The sequence below is a fragment of the Phyllostomus hastatus genome, unplaced genomic scaffold (assembly GCF_019186645.2).
Source record: "Phyllostomus hastatus isolate PE091 unplaced genomic scaffold, TTU_PhHast_1.1 phas_contig_196, whole genome shotgun sequence".
NCBI lineage: Eukaryota > Metazoa > Chordata > Mammalia > Chiroptera > Phyllostomidae > Phyllostomus > Phyllostomus hastatus.
In genome coordinates, this window is record NW_025333709.1 from 33,051,230 (window position 1) to 33,067,628 (window position 16,399).

Genomic DNA, 16,399 nt, shown 5'->3' on the forward strand with positions numbered 1-16,399 from the left:
TTCCATTGTGTAAATGTACTGCAGTTTTTCGATCCATTCATTTACTGATGGGCACCTAGGTTGCTTCCAGCACTTGGCTATTGTAAATTGTACTGCTATGAACATTGGGGTGCATAGGTTGATATCAATTTTTCAAAACCACTACTTTAACTCTGTGGACTTAAAAATCATTAAAAATTACCGAAGTAACTGCTGCATCATAGAAATATCCTCAAGATAATGGTTGGTTTCTGTGAATTAAAAATAGAGGGCCCTGGCTGGGTGGCTCAGTTGTTTGGAGCATTATCCTGTACACCAAAACATATTGCAGACTCGATCCTAAGTCGGGGTGTATACGGAAAGCAACAATCAAAGTTTCCGTCTCACACTGATATCTCTCTCTCTCTCTCTCTCTCTCTCTCTCAAGTAAATATACCTCTGAGTGAGAATTTAAAAAGGAGGGGAATAGTCAATAAGATCACCATGAATCAGAAAATGAGTGCAATAGTAAATGTGTGATGGAAAAAAGAAGGAGGAGAAGCATGGGAAATGAAGAACTTACAGAGGGAAGAGATAGATGAGAGCCGCTGTAATGGGAAAAAGCCTGGTATTTGAGACTCAGTCAGATCTAATGCATCACAGAAAGAGCAGGATGACTCCACATTCTGTTTTCTCTCCTTTATATTGTAAAAGTGGATGAGGGCCAGTCATTCACAGCCAGGTTCTGAAGTGCATCATTTGGCTGCCAGATGCCCATTATACTAATTGGATCACCAGCCTCCTCTATAACTCATTGACACAAGGATTCCAGGGCTACCCATTTCTTCTGCAGCATTAAAATTTCAGAATATCATCCATACAATAAACCATAAAATATTCACATGAGCCTGTTCTCTACTTTTATATGAAATTGCAACTCCAGGATGATCCTTCCACACCCTACTTGAGTGATGTGAAGGAATGCCAATACTAAAGAGGCTTCTTCTGCTTAAACATTTAATTTTATATTTCCAGAGAGCTTGAAGCTCTTGCAAATATGTACAGTTTGATTAAAATCATCTTCCTTAGCAATTTTTTTCTTTTTAAGCCTATAGATACAACTGCTCCAACTCAACAAATGCAGAAATCAGAATATTTTTGTTAAGAATAGAAAAGGCAAGATTTAATACTGTCACATTCAGACATTAAAATGTCTACATAAAATATACTTATAGCTATATGTGAATATTGAACTCTAAGTAGAACTTATGGCCATTATTAATTACTATAATACATTGATTTATTTTTAATTTTTATTCTCCATGTAACAGGGTAAACATGAATAAATAGTAAAGTGCTATCAATCTCCAGTGAGTGAACTGGTGCTTGATTAAAAGTAACTCTCCCTTAAAATTTATAAATATCAATGATTTTTAAAATGACACTTCATGTTAAAGCTACATTAATTAACTTTTTCCAAGAAAGAATTGTATACATGATGGACCTTCTATGAAACGTGGTTATGTGTTCAGACAACAGAATCCATTATGACTGGTTAAAGAAAGTAAAGGTTTATTACAGGTATTAGATAACTTATAGAATCTTTAGAAAGATTAGTGTAGTGTCCAGGCCAAATTTCCAAAAACAACTCTGGTGAAGATCCTGGGCAGACCCCAGAGCCACACTGCCTCCATCACAGCCAGGACACTGGGGCCACTATCTGAACAAAAACTCCTGTGCTCTTTGCCAATATCAGTACTGGCAAAATGAATGGTCCACGTCCTACCTACTCCCCCAAATATATTACCATCACCTCAAATGTCATGCAAAAGTACCTGTCAGAATCTAAATCACATTGAGGGGAGGCAGGAAAAGGTAGGTTGTCATGTCGTTTTTTAATTTTGTTTATATTCTCATTAAGATGGTAGAGTTTACATTATGGAGCACTATAAAAATATAAAGTTTGTTCAAAAGATTTTGGGCAACCCCTAGTTGCAAAACGTCAACTTCAGACCTCTATCATAAAACTTAGGGTATTTTATCTAATACAGTTTGCATGTTTTCCTCTTTCCAGATAAATAAGTCATCTATTACAGCAGTCTGATATTTTTTTATTTTGGCATTTTGCTTATAACAAGTCTTAGTATTCATCCTACTTTCAAATCTAGTTTCCTTCATGTTGCTTTGAAAATTCATCATTACATGACAGAGTTCAAAGCCCAAACCTCCAACTATGACCTATATCTTCTGGTCAGCATTCAATGTATAGCATGTGTTTTGTCTGGGAAGTCTGGTTAAACTCTAGTCACCATCGGCCTTTCTTAGGGGACTGCCAAAACCCAATGGGATATTTTTGTGTCACTTACTCTTGATAGATCGCAGTCTGGCAAAGTTGCAGCTGCACTTCATTTGGCAAACTGTGAAATGACCTGTTCTTCTTTAGGCATAGTTGAATCTTTAAAAGAAAACAAGAACACCTTAGAAAAGGGCTCAAGGCAAATGATTGTGTTGCTCTGTTATTAGCTCAGATCTGTTCAATATTTCTGATAACTAAAACAAGGCTTGATTTTCTGTGTTCTCCAAAGTCTAGCCATTTCTTCTGTGGTAGATGCTGATCGCTAAAATGTTCCACGTCTGCATTCATGAGAATTTGGGATGGCCTTAAAAATAGTAAGAACTCTCCTATGGAAGCGAAGGAAACAACAGTACAATGATGAGATGGTCTTCCCCAGCATTCATGAAGTTCCCCGGTGCTAGGACCCACGTCTGTGAAGGAGTTGGTAAGGAATCCTTTAGTACTTGCCTTGTCCAGAAAAAAAATTTAGTAAAAACCCAGAACTATAAAAATAAAATCTGATGGCATCCAGCAGTCCTTCATTGGAAGACACTAGAAGTAAGAAGTTCAAACATTCCTTTTTCCAAAGTATTTGGTTTTACTCTGCATTAATATTGCATTTGCCTGGGATCTTTGAAAAAAGAGCTGTGATGTGGCTACTAAATCTTTAAAATGTTTGCATTTTTAAAGGGTCTAAAAACAAAGATAAGCTCACAACCCCCACCTCATATCATATACAAATATGAACTCAAATTGCACCAATGACCTAAATAAATATAAGACCTAAAAACTATTTTTTAAAAGATTTTATTTTTTAGAGAGTGGGGAAGAGAAGGAGAAAGAGAGGGGGAGAAACATCGAAGGCCTGGCCTGCAACCAGGCATGTGCCCTGACCAGGAATCAAACCAGCGACCTTTCAGTTCACAGGATGACACCCAACCCACTGAGATGCACCAGTTAGGGTAAGACCTAAAAACTATTAAACCAGAAAATAAAGGGGTAAACCTTCATGACCTTGGATTTGGCAATGGATTCTTAGTTACAACACCAAAAGCACAAGCAGGAAAAGAAAAACTAAATTAGACTTCATCAAACTTAAAACTCTTTGCATTAGAGGAGAGTATCAGAAAAGAGGAAACACTATTTATAGAATGGGAGAAATTATTTGCAAATCATCTGACAAGGGTTAAATACCTAGAATATATAAAGAACTCCTACAACTCAAAAACAAAAAGACAAGCCAATTAACAGATAGGCAAAGGACTTGAATAGACATTTCTCCAAAGAAGACATACAAATGGCCAACAAGTACATGAAAAGATACTTAACATCTTTAGTCATTTGGGAAATGCAAATCAAAACCACAGTGAGATACCACTTCACACTCTTGGGCATTGCTGGTGCAGTTCCTGTGGGAAACAATTTGGCAGTTACCCAAAAAGCTGTAGAATTATCATATTACCCAGCAATCCAGATCTCAGGTAACCCCTTCTCAGACTCCCAATTCTGGCACCATTCTCTTTCTCTATAGTTTTGCCATCCATGATATCATATAAATATAATCATAGGATACACTGCTTTTTGTTTCTGACTTAACAAAATGCATTTACGGTCAACCTTGTCTTGTGTGCATCAAAGGTTTGTTCCCTTCTATTGACCAATTTATATTTTGCTGTATAGATGTATCCATTTTTTCATCCATTTACCTGTGGAAGGACATTTATAAGAATTATCTTTAAATTTGCCTCTTCATTACTAAAAAATTAAAACTCCACTGAATTCCTAAATGAGTATATTTTTGTGTTAATATTTTATTTTTTTAATACTTTGAAATCTGGTGTTTATAATACACAGACTTAATTTACTATTTATAAAAATGCTGGACTAACTAAAAGGCATCATTTTCTGACCTGATAGATACTAGTTTTCTGTAATGGTTACTAAATTTAAAAACTTGAAATTTTAGGGTGTTTAAACCTTAAGTAATAGCTTCTGCATGCTATCAGCATACTTTTTCAAAAACTGTTATGCCATTTTAACCATTTTAAGTGTACAGTAGATGGGCATTAATTACATTCACACTGCTATGCAACCATCTCCACCACCTGTTCCCAAATCTTTTCTATCACTCTGTAAATAAACTCTCTGACCATTAACTAATAATTCTCCCCATCCTATTCTCCTCAGCCTCTGGCAACCACTGTTCTACTCTCTGCCTATTTTGACTATTTTATGTATGTAATGTAAGTGGAATCATGAAGTATTTGATTTTTTTTTCTTTTTATTGAATTTACTGGGGTGACAGTGATTAACACAATTATATAGGTTTTAGGTGCACAATTCCACAACACATCATCTGAAGTATTTGTTGTTATGCAGCTGGCTTACTTCATTTAGAATAATGTCTTCAAAGTTCATTTGCATTATTGCATTATCAAAAATTCATTCCTTTTGAAGGCTGAATAATCTGTTTAATGGATATGACAAATTTCTTTGTCCATTCATCCATCAATGGATATTTACGCTCTTTCCACACATTACTGTTGGAAACAGTGCTACAATGAACATGGGAATGCTAATGTCTCTTTGAAATCCAGATTTCAATTCTTTTGGATAAATACCATAAGGGAGATTACTGGATCATATGATAGTTCTATTTTTTACTTTTTGAGGAGGTTTCATACTGTTTTCCACAACAGTTATACCAATTAACATTCCCACCAACACTTTATATAAAGGTTCCAATTTCTCGATATCCTAGCCAACATTCTACTCTCTGTCTGCATGAGTTTGACTATTTTATATATCTCACATAAATGTAATCATGAAGTATTTGTCATTATATAACTGGCTGACTTCATTTAGCCCAATGTCTTCAAGGTTACCTATATTGTTTCTTGTACCATAAATTCATTCCTTTCGAAGGCTGCTGTCTTTTGGTTGTTTGATAATTGTCATTCTAACAGGTGTAAGTTGGTATTTTATTGTGGCTTTGATTTTCAGTTCCCTGATGATTACTAACCTTACACATCTCTTCATATACCTCCCGGCCATTTGCATGTTTTTTTGGAGAAATGTCTAGTCAGTTCCTTTGCCCATTTTTTAGCTGAGTTATTTGGGTTTTGCTATTTAGTTGTAGTAATTTCTTATATATTTGGATATTATCCATCAGATAAATGGTTTGCAAATATTTTCTCCCATTCCACAGGTTGTCTTTTTTATGTTGATGATTGTTTCCTTTGCTGTGCAGAAGCTTTTTAGTTTGATGTAGTCCCACTTGTCTATTTCTGCTTTTGTTGCCTGTGGTTTTGGTGTCATATCCATGAAATAATTGCCAAGATCAATGCTGTTATGGAATACATCCCATTTGCAATAGCACCAAAAAGAATAAAATACTTAGGAATAAACAACTAAGGAGGTGAAATATCAGTACACTGAAAACTATAAAACATTGATGAAAGAAGTTAAAGGAGATGCAAACAAATGGAAAGAGATCTCGTGTTCATGGACTGAATGACTTAAATCGCTAAAATGTCTGTGTTACACAAAGTGTTCTACAGATTCAATGCAATCTTCATCAAAATCCCAGTGACATCCTTTACAGAAATAAAAAAAAAATTCTACAATTCACATGAAACCACAAAGGACCCAGAATAGCTAAAACCATCTTGAGGAAAAAGAACAAAGCTAGAGGCATCACACTTTCTAATTTCAAAATAGATTACAAAGTTACAGTAATGACAATATGGTACTGGCATAAAGACAGACACAGACCAATGAAACAAAATAGAGAACCCAGAAATAAATCCACACATGTCATCAACTGATCTTCAACAAGGGTGCCAAGAATACACAATGGGGAAGGACAGTCTCTTCAACAAATTGTGTTGGGGAAACTGGATATCCACATGCAAAAAATGAAATTGAACCCTTACTTTATACCACCCACAAAAATCAATTCAAAATTGATTAAAGATGTAAATCTGTAAGAGCTGAAATTGTAGAATTCTTAGAAGAAAAACAGGGGGACAGTCTCATGACAATGGACTTGCCAATGAAACACTTTATGTAACAAAGTTTTGAAACTGTAAAGCTCAAGGCAAAACACTGTGCTCAAGTTAGTAAATATGGATCTCACAGGGATCTAGGTCGACAATTCTGAAACTACTTCACATATATTCTAGAGTTTAACAAATAAGTAAACATACTGTAGATAATGACAGCCAGGTTTGTGGCTGTGGGACAAAGAAGCTACAAACAAGCAGAAAGGGATGCTGGAATAAATCCTGGGGTATGGACTGGAATTGGACATGTCAGTATGGCCTAGTGTTTATTTTAATATATGTACAGATGGATACATACAGAAATGAATACAGATACATGTGTGAGTAATCATACAAACATTTGCTGGTTCTCTGAGCTAAGAAGGCCTAGCAGCAATGACTCTCAAGTTGTAATAAGAACAATTAAAGGCCAGGTTTTGGTTTCTAAATCTCATTCCAGTTTCATTCTACAATAAAAGGCTCCATGCTCAAAGAAATGGCTGGTTCTTGGGTTAGGGTATGGAAGAGACAAGGTAAACCTGGAAGATCTTAAGGATGCCAGAAAGTAAGTTAGTACTGAAAAAAAAAAGATGTGGTTTTGTCAAAAGAACATAGGAATCGACTATTCAGAGTTCCTGATGGCTACAGCTGAAACAATTTGAGCAGTATAATGAACAATGATAGTAATTAATAACTCAAAGTAATTTTATAACTCAAAGAATAAAATAAAGATCTGTAAGTTAATAAATATCCATGAGACTATACAGATATAAATACACAATAGAATGAGTGGATGAAAAGAGGCAACTCTTCCTGTAGAAGAATTATAAACACAGAAAGAATGAGGAAAATACAACATCACTGTTAATGTAAGAAAGTAATTATTGCTGCAGACAAGATCCCCAGACAAAAGCTAAAATTAGTGAGTGAAACTTTAAAGAGAAACAGGGTATTCACATTGCCTCAAAGTATCTCCCACCAAATATTTATCAATGACTGTGGTGGTTGTAGCATACATCTATTTTTTTAAATATTCCTCCCTCCAGGAGATGGATCTTAAATCCTCTGGCTCAATAACTCCAGTTATTGAGTTCCACTCAGACTTGACTCAATAACTCCAGTGGGCTGGACTTACTAACTCACTTCCAAAAAACAGAGTACAGAAAGGGGGAAATGGTAAATTCATGGTGGAGACCCTGGCAGGCACCACTGTAGCCAAGTAATAAAATACTGATATCACATACCCAACACCTAACTATCTAATCATGGGGGAAAAGAAAACCAAACTGATGGACACCTTCCAAAACATCCAACCAGGGCTCTTCAAAAGTGTCAAGGTAATCGGAGACAAGGAAACCTGAAGATCTGTTGCAAACTGAAAGAAACTGAGAAGACATGACAGCTAGAGATGGTGTGGGATCCCAATTTGGGAATAGAAAAAAGGCTTCTAGTAGAAATACCTGGGTAACCTAAATAGAGTAGAGTTTAGTTGATAGTATTTGACAAACCGATCTAAATTTCTTAATTTTGATCATTGAACCACAGCTATACGAGATATTAACATTAGAGAAAGCTAGGTAGAGAGTGTGCAAGTCTTCTGTAAGTCTAAATTTATCAAGCCGAAGTTTTAAAAAAAAATTTAGCTTCAGCTAAATACAGGAGTTCCACTCAGAAACTTGAAATGAATGGGTCTCTCAATGCCAGGTGACTGAAGCCAAAAATAAAACAAATCAGCAGTAACCAATTATTACTATCCACCTGTGCATTTTGAATGTCCAAGTTTCCCAAACTAACATCTCCCAGAAGTGTGGCTGCGCAAGTTGTCGCTCTGTGAGGTAGCCCTGTTTCAACACACCCAGCTGAAGACCCTGGGGTGGATTACAGAGAATCAGCCTCCAGTTCAATCTCTTTATCCTCCTAGGCTCCTGCTTCACAGACACCGGCTGGCATCGGTGAGTTGTCTGACTGACGGCTGAGGTGACATGAAGCACAGGGAGGTTGATGGTAAGTGGCACTTTGTAGAAAAGTTAGTAACACATAAAGAACATAGTTATGTTCAGCCCAGTGCTTTCTCTTTACCTAAAATGCATGTAGCAGTAAAATAATCATCTACCTTTAGGACAATGCAGAGAAAATTCTCTGGTTTATAGTAAATTTATTCCCTGAACTGACAATTGCTCCTATCTGATTAGATACAAAACTATTCATTCCTGCTGTCCTGCTGTCCCATTGTCCTCTCTTTGACAACATCCAGTACAGGTACTTCCACTCTGTTACCACTAGAGCTCCTTGAAGAAATAAAAGGGAGACTGTGGGTGGGCAGGAATTTTTGAACTTTCAATATTTTGAAAAATCCAATGAGATCATTCATTTACCTGTAACAAAGTCATCCAGAATAACATGTAATTTATTCTCTTCAACTGGAATCATGTCAGCTCAGCGTGAACAAAAGTGCTGACTGACCATAAAATATCATTAATTTTAGAAAGCAGGAAGATAAATGAACTAAACAAATGACTTTTGTTAGGAGGCAAAGACCTTTCAAAACCTGGGGTTCATGGGTGGCAATGGCTCGGAACCAGTGTGATTCTTACTCGTAAGATACCCTACCCTCAGCTCTTGACTCTGACAGGTACCCACCATCAGAATCCTCAGTTGTCCAATCCCAGTACTTCTTCTGACCCTGGGAAACCTTCTTTGGAATTACAAAGTGCTTGGTAATTTAATGCCACTTTGACTGCCTTGTGTATACTCAAGAAAGCTGTATAGTTCATAGTATGCACATGATTCATAAAGAATTGAATAAATATAGTGTTTATTTTTTAAAAGATTTTATTTATTTATTTTTAAGGAGGTGGAGGGAGGGAGAAAGAGAGGGAGAGAAATATCAATATGTGGTTGCCTCTCATGCACCCCCTACTATGGACCTGGCCCACAACCCAGGCATGTGCCCTGACTGGGAACTGAACCAGTGACCCTTTGGTTTGCAGGCCTGTACTCAATCCACTGAGCCACACCAGCCAGGGCTAAATAAATATAGTGTTTATTTCTATATCTTCAGGAATACAGTTCTCTACTTAAAGTAGGTTCTATGAAAAAAATAAATTTAACCTAAATTTGTTCACTGTTAATTTGAGGACTGTCTGAACTCACACAAGAATCTTAGCCCATAGCCCTGGCTGGCGTAGCTCAGTGGATTGAGTGTGGGCTGCGAACCAAAGCATTGCAGGTTCGATTCCCAGTCAGGGCACATGCCTGGGTTGCAGGCCACAGCCCCAGCAACCGCACATTGATGTTTCTCTCTCTCTCTCTTTCTCCCTCCCTTCCCTCTCTAAAAATAAATAAATAAAATCTTTTTTAAAAAAAGACTTTTAGCTCATAGTAACAAGAAATCACGTGGCTACAATATAGGTGGATTCAAGATAGGGGCCCCAGCACAGAAAACACTGCCTCTTAGAAATGTCTGATGCCAAAGATGATGACAACTTGTAATGCAACACTTTATTTTTTAGGATACTAAATGCTTTATATTTTAAAATGTTTAAAAATCAATACCTCTTTTTACTTTATAGCTGGTATACAAAACATTCTTTAGAGGTTAAAAAAATAACAAATATACATCCAATTTACCTAAGTATATTAAAATTTTAACAGAAGCAGAGCAGATCTACCTAATCTCTCAGGGACAGAAATCTATATCTACATAATGAGTTGCTGAAGTTCATTCAAAGATTAGTAAATTAAAATTACAGAAAACATTTTAATAGGCTTAAATAAATTTATATTCAAAAATCAATTATTTATCTCAAATACATACCTTGAATATAACATATAGTTGTAACTCATTGATTAATATTTCTTTAATCAACATATGAAATAAATGAAAGAAGAGCTTCGCTGGATGTACTTATTAAAACATATAAATATTCCAACCATCTTTACTTAATCCTATTTTGATTTCTAAACCCTAACATGAAGGAGGGGAGAGTAGAAATATAAGAAAAATAATTTGGCATAATGTTTTTATAGTGTTAACCTGTATTTGCTTAAAATAATAGAAGAAAAGTATAACTAAATACATTAGAATAATCATATATCAACAAAATTTTATTTATTTACCTCTCGGAGATTTTCTTGGCTCCTTTGCTTAGGTTGAATGAACATCAATGTTTTCAGCTTCGCGAAATCTTTGCTCTATGAAACAAAGTGCACTTACATTGAATGCATCCTACTTGTCCCCATGGACACAATTTCTTCCAAAAATTGGGACAGGATTTATAGCCTGGGGAACATTGAGTGTTATGTTTATGTAATATTGACTTTTAACTGTACACATTAACTTTGTTGAAATTATTCTAAGAAATGAATTCACTTAAAACAATTGAAGTACCAAGTATGGAATGCACTGGTCATGTTATAGAGAGGCATGTTTGAGTATAACTAGGGCAACGAGACCATTACAGCAAACTGAGAGTTTATGTGCTGAAAGCCGTCTCTCTAGTTGAGGAGTATGAGTCACCTCATGAATGCAGTCCAATCTCATGTCAACCCAGCTGCATGGAGATCACATTCACCAGATTCAATGAACCTGTACAAGAGTGTCAACTGTTGTTTACTTTTTATCTAGGGAATTAAATTTCAAAATAGTATTACTGACCAAGGGCTAGACTATAAGATGAAACACAACTCCGTTGAGTTTATCTTTTGTTTCAGTATCTTTCTTTAACTTTTTATTCCAGGCCTCAGGTTTTAACATAAAAAAGTATGCCTTCCATCCTATATCTTGATATTAATTTACTTTTCACATCCTATGCCTAATGATGAGAATCCGAATATAGACCTAAGATACTCCTAAACTTGTTCTGATAATTCATTTGATCTCGATAGTGATAATAATAATTATTGAGCATTTAGTATGTACGAGGCACTATTCCAAGCACTTTACATGTATTAATTCATGAAAGCAATTTACCTTTTTTGGCTTCCTATATAAGAAAGAAAATCTCCTGGCTATTTAAAATGCCTATAAATGATACAGAAATATGTCATATATATTCTTCTGGGTTTTAGTAGCTATTTAAAGAAAAAAGAATGAATGACAGCACTACCATAGTCTACCAGAGCAATATAGCAGAGATAATACAACATATAATCCCAAAGTCAAGGAACATTACTCCACTCTACCGCCTGCCTACATTGTGAACTGCGTGTACAGTGAGAAGCACATTAACACTCCCATCATGGCTGGCATTGTTCTAATGGGATCTAGTAATGTTATTCATAAGAACTCATGAAAAATGAGCTTTTACCCAGATTAACCCTAAAATCTGTTCAAAAGAATGACCAGAAAAAAAATTATCATAGGTACAATTAACATATAACAATTTAATGGTACCAAATTTTTTTAAAAACAGAGGAAAGGGAATTGTTTTATTTAATGTCAATATCTTCCCCAAATATATAAAAGAATTTAACTCCATTAAACATAATAAACTTTCATTTCCAGAGTTAAATTTTACTTTGTGACAGAATATCTATGAATAAGCTCAAATTATTTTTAATATTAAATATACTAAAACTTCAAACTGATGTACAAGACACATATCATTATGAAAAGAGCCATAAATAAAATCTTTAAAAAAAAATTTAAAGCCCTGGCTGGCGTAGCTCAGTGGATTGAGCATGGGCTGCGAACCAAAGTGTCGCAGGTTTGATTCCCAGTCAGGGTACATACCTGGGTTGCAGGCCACGACCCCCAGCAACCGCACATTGATGTTTCTCTCTCTCTCTCTTTCTCCCTCCCTTCCCTCTCTAAAAACAAATAAATAAAATCTTTAAAAAAAATTAAAAAGAAAAGAGCCAATACGTTCATATGCATGTAAAGAATGGAGGGAAATACACCAAAATGTCACAATGGATCATCTGTCATCTCGGAGATGGAATTCTTAGTCATTTTAATTTTCTTCTCTATAAGCTTTCTATAGTTTCCAAATTTCCTACACTTAACCTGCATTACAGTTATTTTATTTCAAATTTTTAAGATATATACAAGTATTTTTATGATTATGAAAACATATTCACATTTAAGAGTAAAAATCTATTGAAGTCTACAAACTATAATCACTGTTACATTTTAAGGCAGTCTAGATCTCTACTTTTGTCTTTATGTGTATGCATGTATATACATATGTACAAACATGTATGTACATATATACACATGTGCGCACACACAAAAACATATAATTTTATAAAAACAAATTTACACTATTCTGTCTTGTGACCTGATTATTTTCTTCAGTGATATACTACTTACTTCTACTTGTACACCATCATTTTCAATAGTTGCATCACACTTGGCCACATATTTCACAATACACAATTATCCCAGTTACCCCTCAGCACCCAGTTAGGTATCACTTCCCCCAAGAAGCCTTCACTGCCTCCCCAATTCTGCACAGAGCTCCCCTCATCTGTGCTTCAACCACAGTCTACACTACCAGTGCTGCACTCAACAAAGGTTTAGCTGACTGTCTTCTTTCCTGGGCTCTAAGCTGTATGAGTGCAAGGACCCAACTAAATCTGACCAACTGTTGTAACCCTGAACCGACTCCCATGCTCAGCGGAGACAGCACCAAATAAATGTTGTTGAAATAAAAATTGTTTCCATTCTTTAAATTATAAATAATAAGGTAAACATTCTTGCACATGCAAATGTGTGCATTTATCCAATCATTCCCATGGAGTACATTTTTAAAACTGGAATCACAGAGACAAAGGTATGAGCATTTTGAATTTTAATATATATTGTCAACTTGCCCTCCAAAATCCCTGTAGAAATTTACAATCCCACCATCAACAGATGGATGAAAGTGTCCATTTTCCCATACCCTTGAAACATTGAGTGTCATCACCCTTTTAAAAAAAAATGTATTTGTTTATTTACTTACTTACTTTTAGAGTGAAGGGTAGGGAGGGAGAAGGAGGCAGAGAGAAACATGGATGTGAGAGAGAAACATCATCCAGTTGCCTCTTGCATGCACCCTGACCTGGGACCAAACCCACAGCCCAGGCATGTGCCCTGACTGGGAATCAAACTGGTGACATTTTGCTTTGCAGGACAATGCCCAACTACTGAGCCACACCTGTAAGGGCCATCACTCTATTTTTAAACCTTTGCCCAAAGTGATATTATTATTATTCATCACTGTATACTTAAAAATATAATTTAAAAAGATATTACACATTTTATAATCTTAAAATTAAATAGCTACTAATTAAGATGGAGACAAAGATACTAACCAAGCTATATTTAGAAAAATTGCTCATGTCGAATAATAGTTCATTAGCTGAATGGTTCTTTATGCTTAAGTAAAATCGGGCCCATTCTTCTGCTCGACTCTTTTCAATGTACCTGAAGGAGAAGTGATAGCAACTTTTAGAAATATAAAAGTACTTGCTTGATAGAGAAAATTTGGAACAAACAAGCTAATATGGAGGTTGGTCAACTGAAGTAGAACACACACAGGTTAACATGCAAGTTGGTATCCAGAGGAAAATGAAGGTATGGATTCAAAAGCAAGGTGAAATTTGCAACTTACTATAGATGTGGTTACATTTTGCTCTGAAAAATGAAATTGGAAAATGTTTTTGTCTTAATGCCCTTAATGCATCTTCCCAAGGCCTATTATCGCTGTCCACAGGACTGCCTATACCAGTACTCCAAACTAAGTGTAAAAAAAGCACTAATATTCTTCTTCTCCCTGCAGAACACTTAATTAATTTTGGATCCAGAACATGATGCTCCATCTGAACTTTACTGTCCAGTATGTACACATGGCATAGAGCAGGACAAACAGCTGTGCTGTGCATGTAAAATTCCCACTGGGTTTTCAAAGACTTAGTATGAAAATGGAATGTAAAATATCACAGTAATAATTTTATATAGATTACTTGCTAAAATGATATTTTGGAAATATTGGGTTGAAAATACTAAACATAATTTTACCTGTTTCTCCCCACCTCAACTTTTTTTAATGTGGCTTACTAGAAATTTTTGTAATTATCTATGTGGCTCACATTTGTGGCTCATATTATATTTCTACTGAGCAGAGATGGTTTAAACCATTGAGATCAAGAGCTAGATTACAAAGTTAACCATCAGTCCTTGTGCCCTAAGAATCCCCCAAGGAGGAGCAAAGACACGAGATGGGAAAGGAGCTGGGAAATCCTGCAAACTGGGTTTGGTCTGCAATTCGAGGAGTCGATGAAGGGGATTTCCAGGCATGCGAGCCAGTGTAGAAGCTGAGCAGAATCATAAATCAGAGAAAAAACTGTTTTAAAAAACAAATTAACCTGAGCAACCGTTCTCGCTGTGTTATTTATTGCTCTGTTGCTTTTGCCAGCACCTTCAAACACGCCTCAGAACATTCTAACCATGTCTGAGCTGGACTGCAAAATAGCAAACCTGAGCTGCAGGGTTAAAACAAGAAGGCGTGTCTCCCACAGCCAGGAGTGACCACTATGAAAACCAAGAGGATGATGAACTTGAAGGGCAAAAACCAGCTGCCCCTCCCACCAGGAAATTCCCTTTCCCATGCCAGCCTTGGAGTTCTGGATGTTGGTGGTGAGTTTTGTTTGTATGTCTTTATTTTGGGTGTGCACTTCAAGGATGGCCTCAGAGCCTTCTTCAACCTGTAACAACACCCCAGACTGCCTCAATCCCAAAAGTTGCCGGAACCTCATCTGAATTTGCCACACGCTCTGGAATTTGCCTTGGATGCCAAAGTTGTCATCAGAGTCCAATTTGTATCCATCTCCTCTCCCTGAGCAGATGGCAGCCTGGCCCCAGTTACTTCAACTCCCCTCATGGTCCAACCCATGGAAACCCCTGAATGCCTTGAGCTCAGGCATGCTCAGCTGGTGGGTGACGGAAGCTCATGGTCTGTCTCCAAAATCTTGTTCTACCTTATGCTACTATAACAAAAAGCAGACCAGTGGTTGTCTGGGGCTGGAATGGGAGGTATTTCAAGGGAGCTGAGGAAACTTTTGGGAGCGATGGATATTTTAGTAATTTGATCCTGGTTATGTTTTATGGGTATCTACATATATCAACTTATTAAAATGTACACTTTCACTATGTCAGTTATATCTCCATAAAGCTATTAAAAACAGTACAGGCACACCTCATTTTATTGCTCTTCACTTTATTTCACTTCATAGATGTTGCTATTTTTAACGAATTGAAGGCAAAACTCACCACTGCTTTATTGTGATACTTGCTTTATTATAGTAACCTACAATGAAACCTGCAATAGCCCTCAGGTATGCCTGTGTTACGTGTCCTTCTCATAACCAGTTTCATCAATCAATAAACCAATGAACAAGTACTTATCACCCACTCTGGCTAACTCCCTCCCTGGTAGGAATAGACTCTTCTCGGCCAAACAGCACTTCAGAGAAGTCATTCTATCATATCCTTGACACAAATAAATAAAGTACTTTAGCAGCCTAGTTTCCATATACATACATTTCATTGTTTTAATCAGAAGAAACTGTCATCTGATATATGTTCAAAACCAGTGGATTATTTGTCTTGCCATAGAAAGAAATATCTCTAGTGAATAAAGAATAAAACTTGGAAAACTTCACAACCCAGTATAGCAGAGTAGTTATCTCAGGTTGAGTTTCACAGAAGCAGAGGCTGGAATGAAGATTCTTATGCGATTTAAATCTCTCAGGTGAAAACTGTAAGGAAGTAAGATGAGCAGGACAGGGAAAGGGAAGAAGCAAGGCAAAAATGTGGGTCCAGCTACAGCCCATCCTTCTATGGGAGGGAGGTACCCCCATACCTCCTTTAGCCACAGACCACACCTGAGAGTCTTGGGGTGTAACCTCCTGGGCATTTTGTGGTGGGACACCTTCCATTAGGCAAGGGCAATGCTTGAGAGAAGGCACACCTGTGAGCTGTTGGCAGACCATACTCCTAGCACCTGGAGAATGGGGGCACCTACCTACCTGAAAAGCTGTTTCCGTTTCACCACCTGTAAAATGGGCCTAATAATAG

At 36.5% G+C, this 16,399-nt stretch overlaps 1 protein-coding gene across 1 annotated transcript in view; it reads right to left on the reverse strand.

Annotated features, from left to right (window-relative positions):
- LOC123815622 overlaps positions 1-16,399 on the reverse strand; it is a 61,355-nt gene that overhangs the window by 38,416 nt on the left and 6,540 nt on the right. Inside the window, exons 3-5 of the mRNA XM_045834035.1 lie at positions 13,636-13,747; positions 10,456-10,530; positions 2,325-2,413 (exon numbers count right to left, since the gene is read on the reverse strand). Coding sequence (XP_045689991.1) covers positions 2,325-2,413; positions 10,456-10,530; positions 13,636-13,747 — 276 coding nt within the window. The remainder of the gene's footprint in view (positions 1-2,324; positions 2,414-10,455; positions 10,531-13,635; positions 13,748-16,399) is intronic.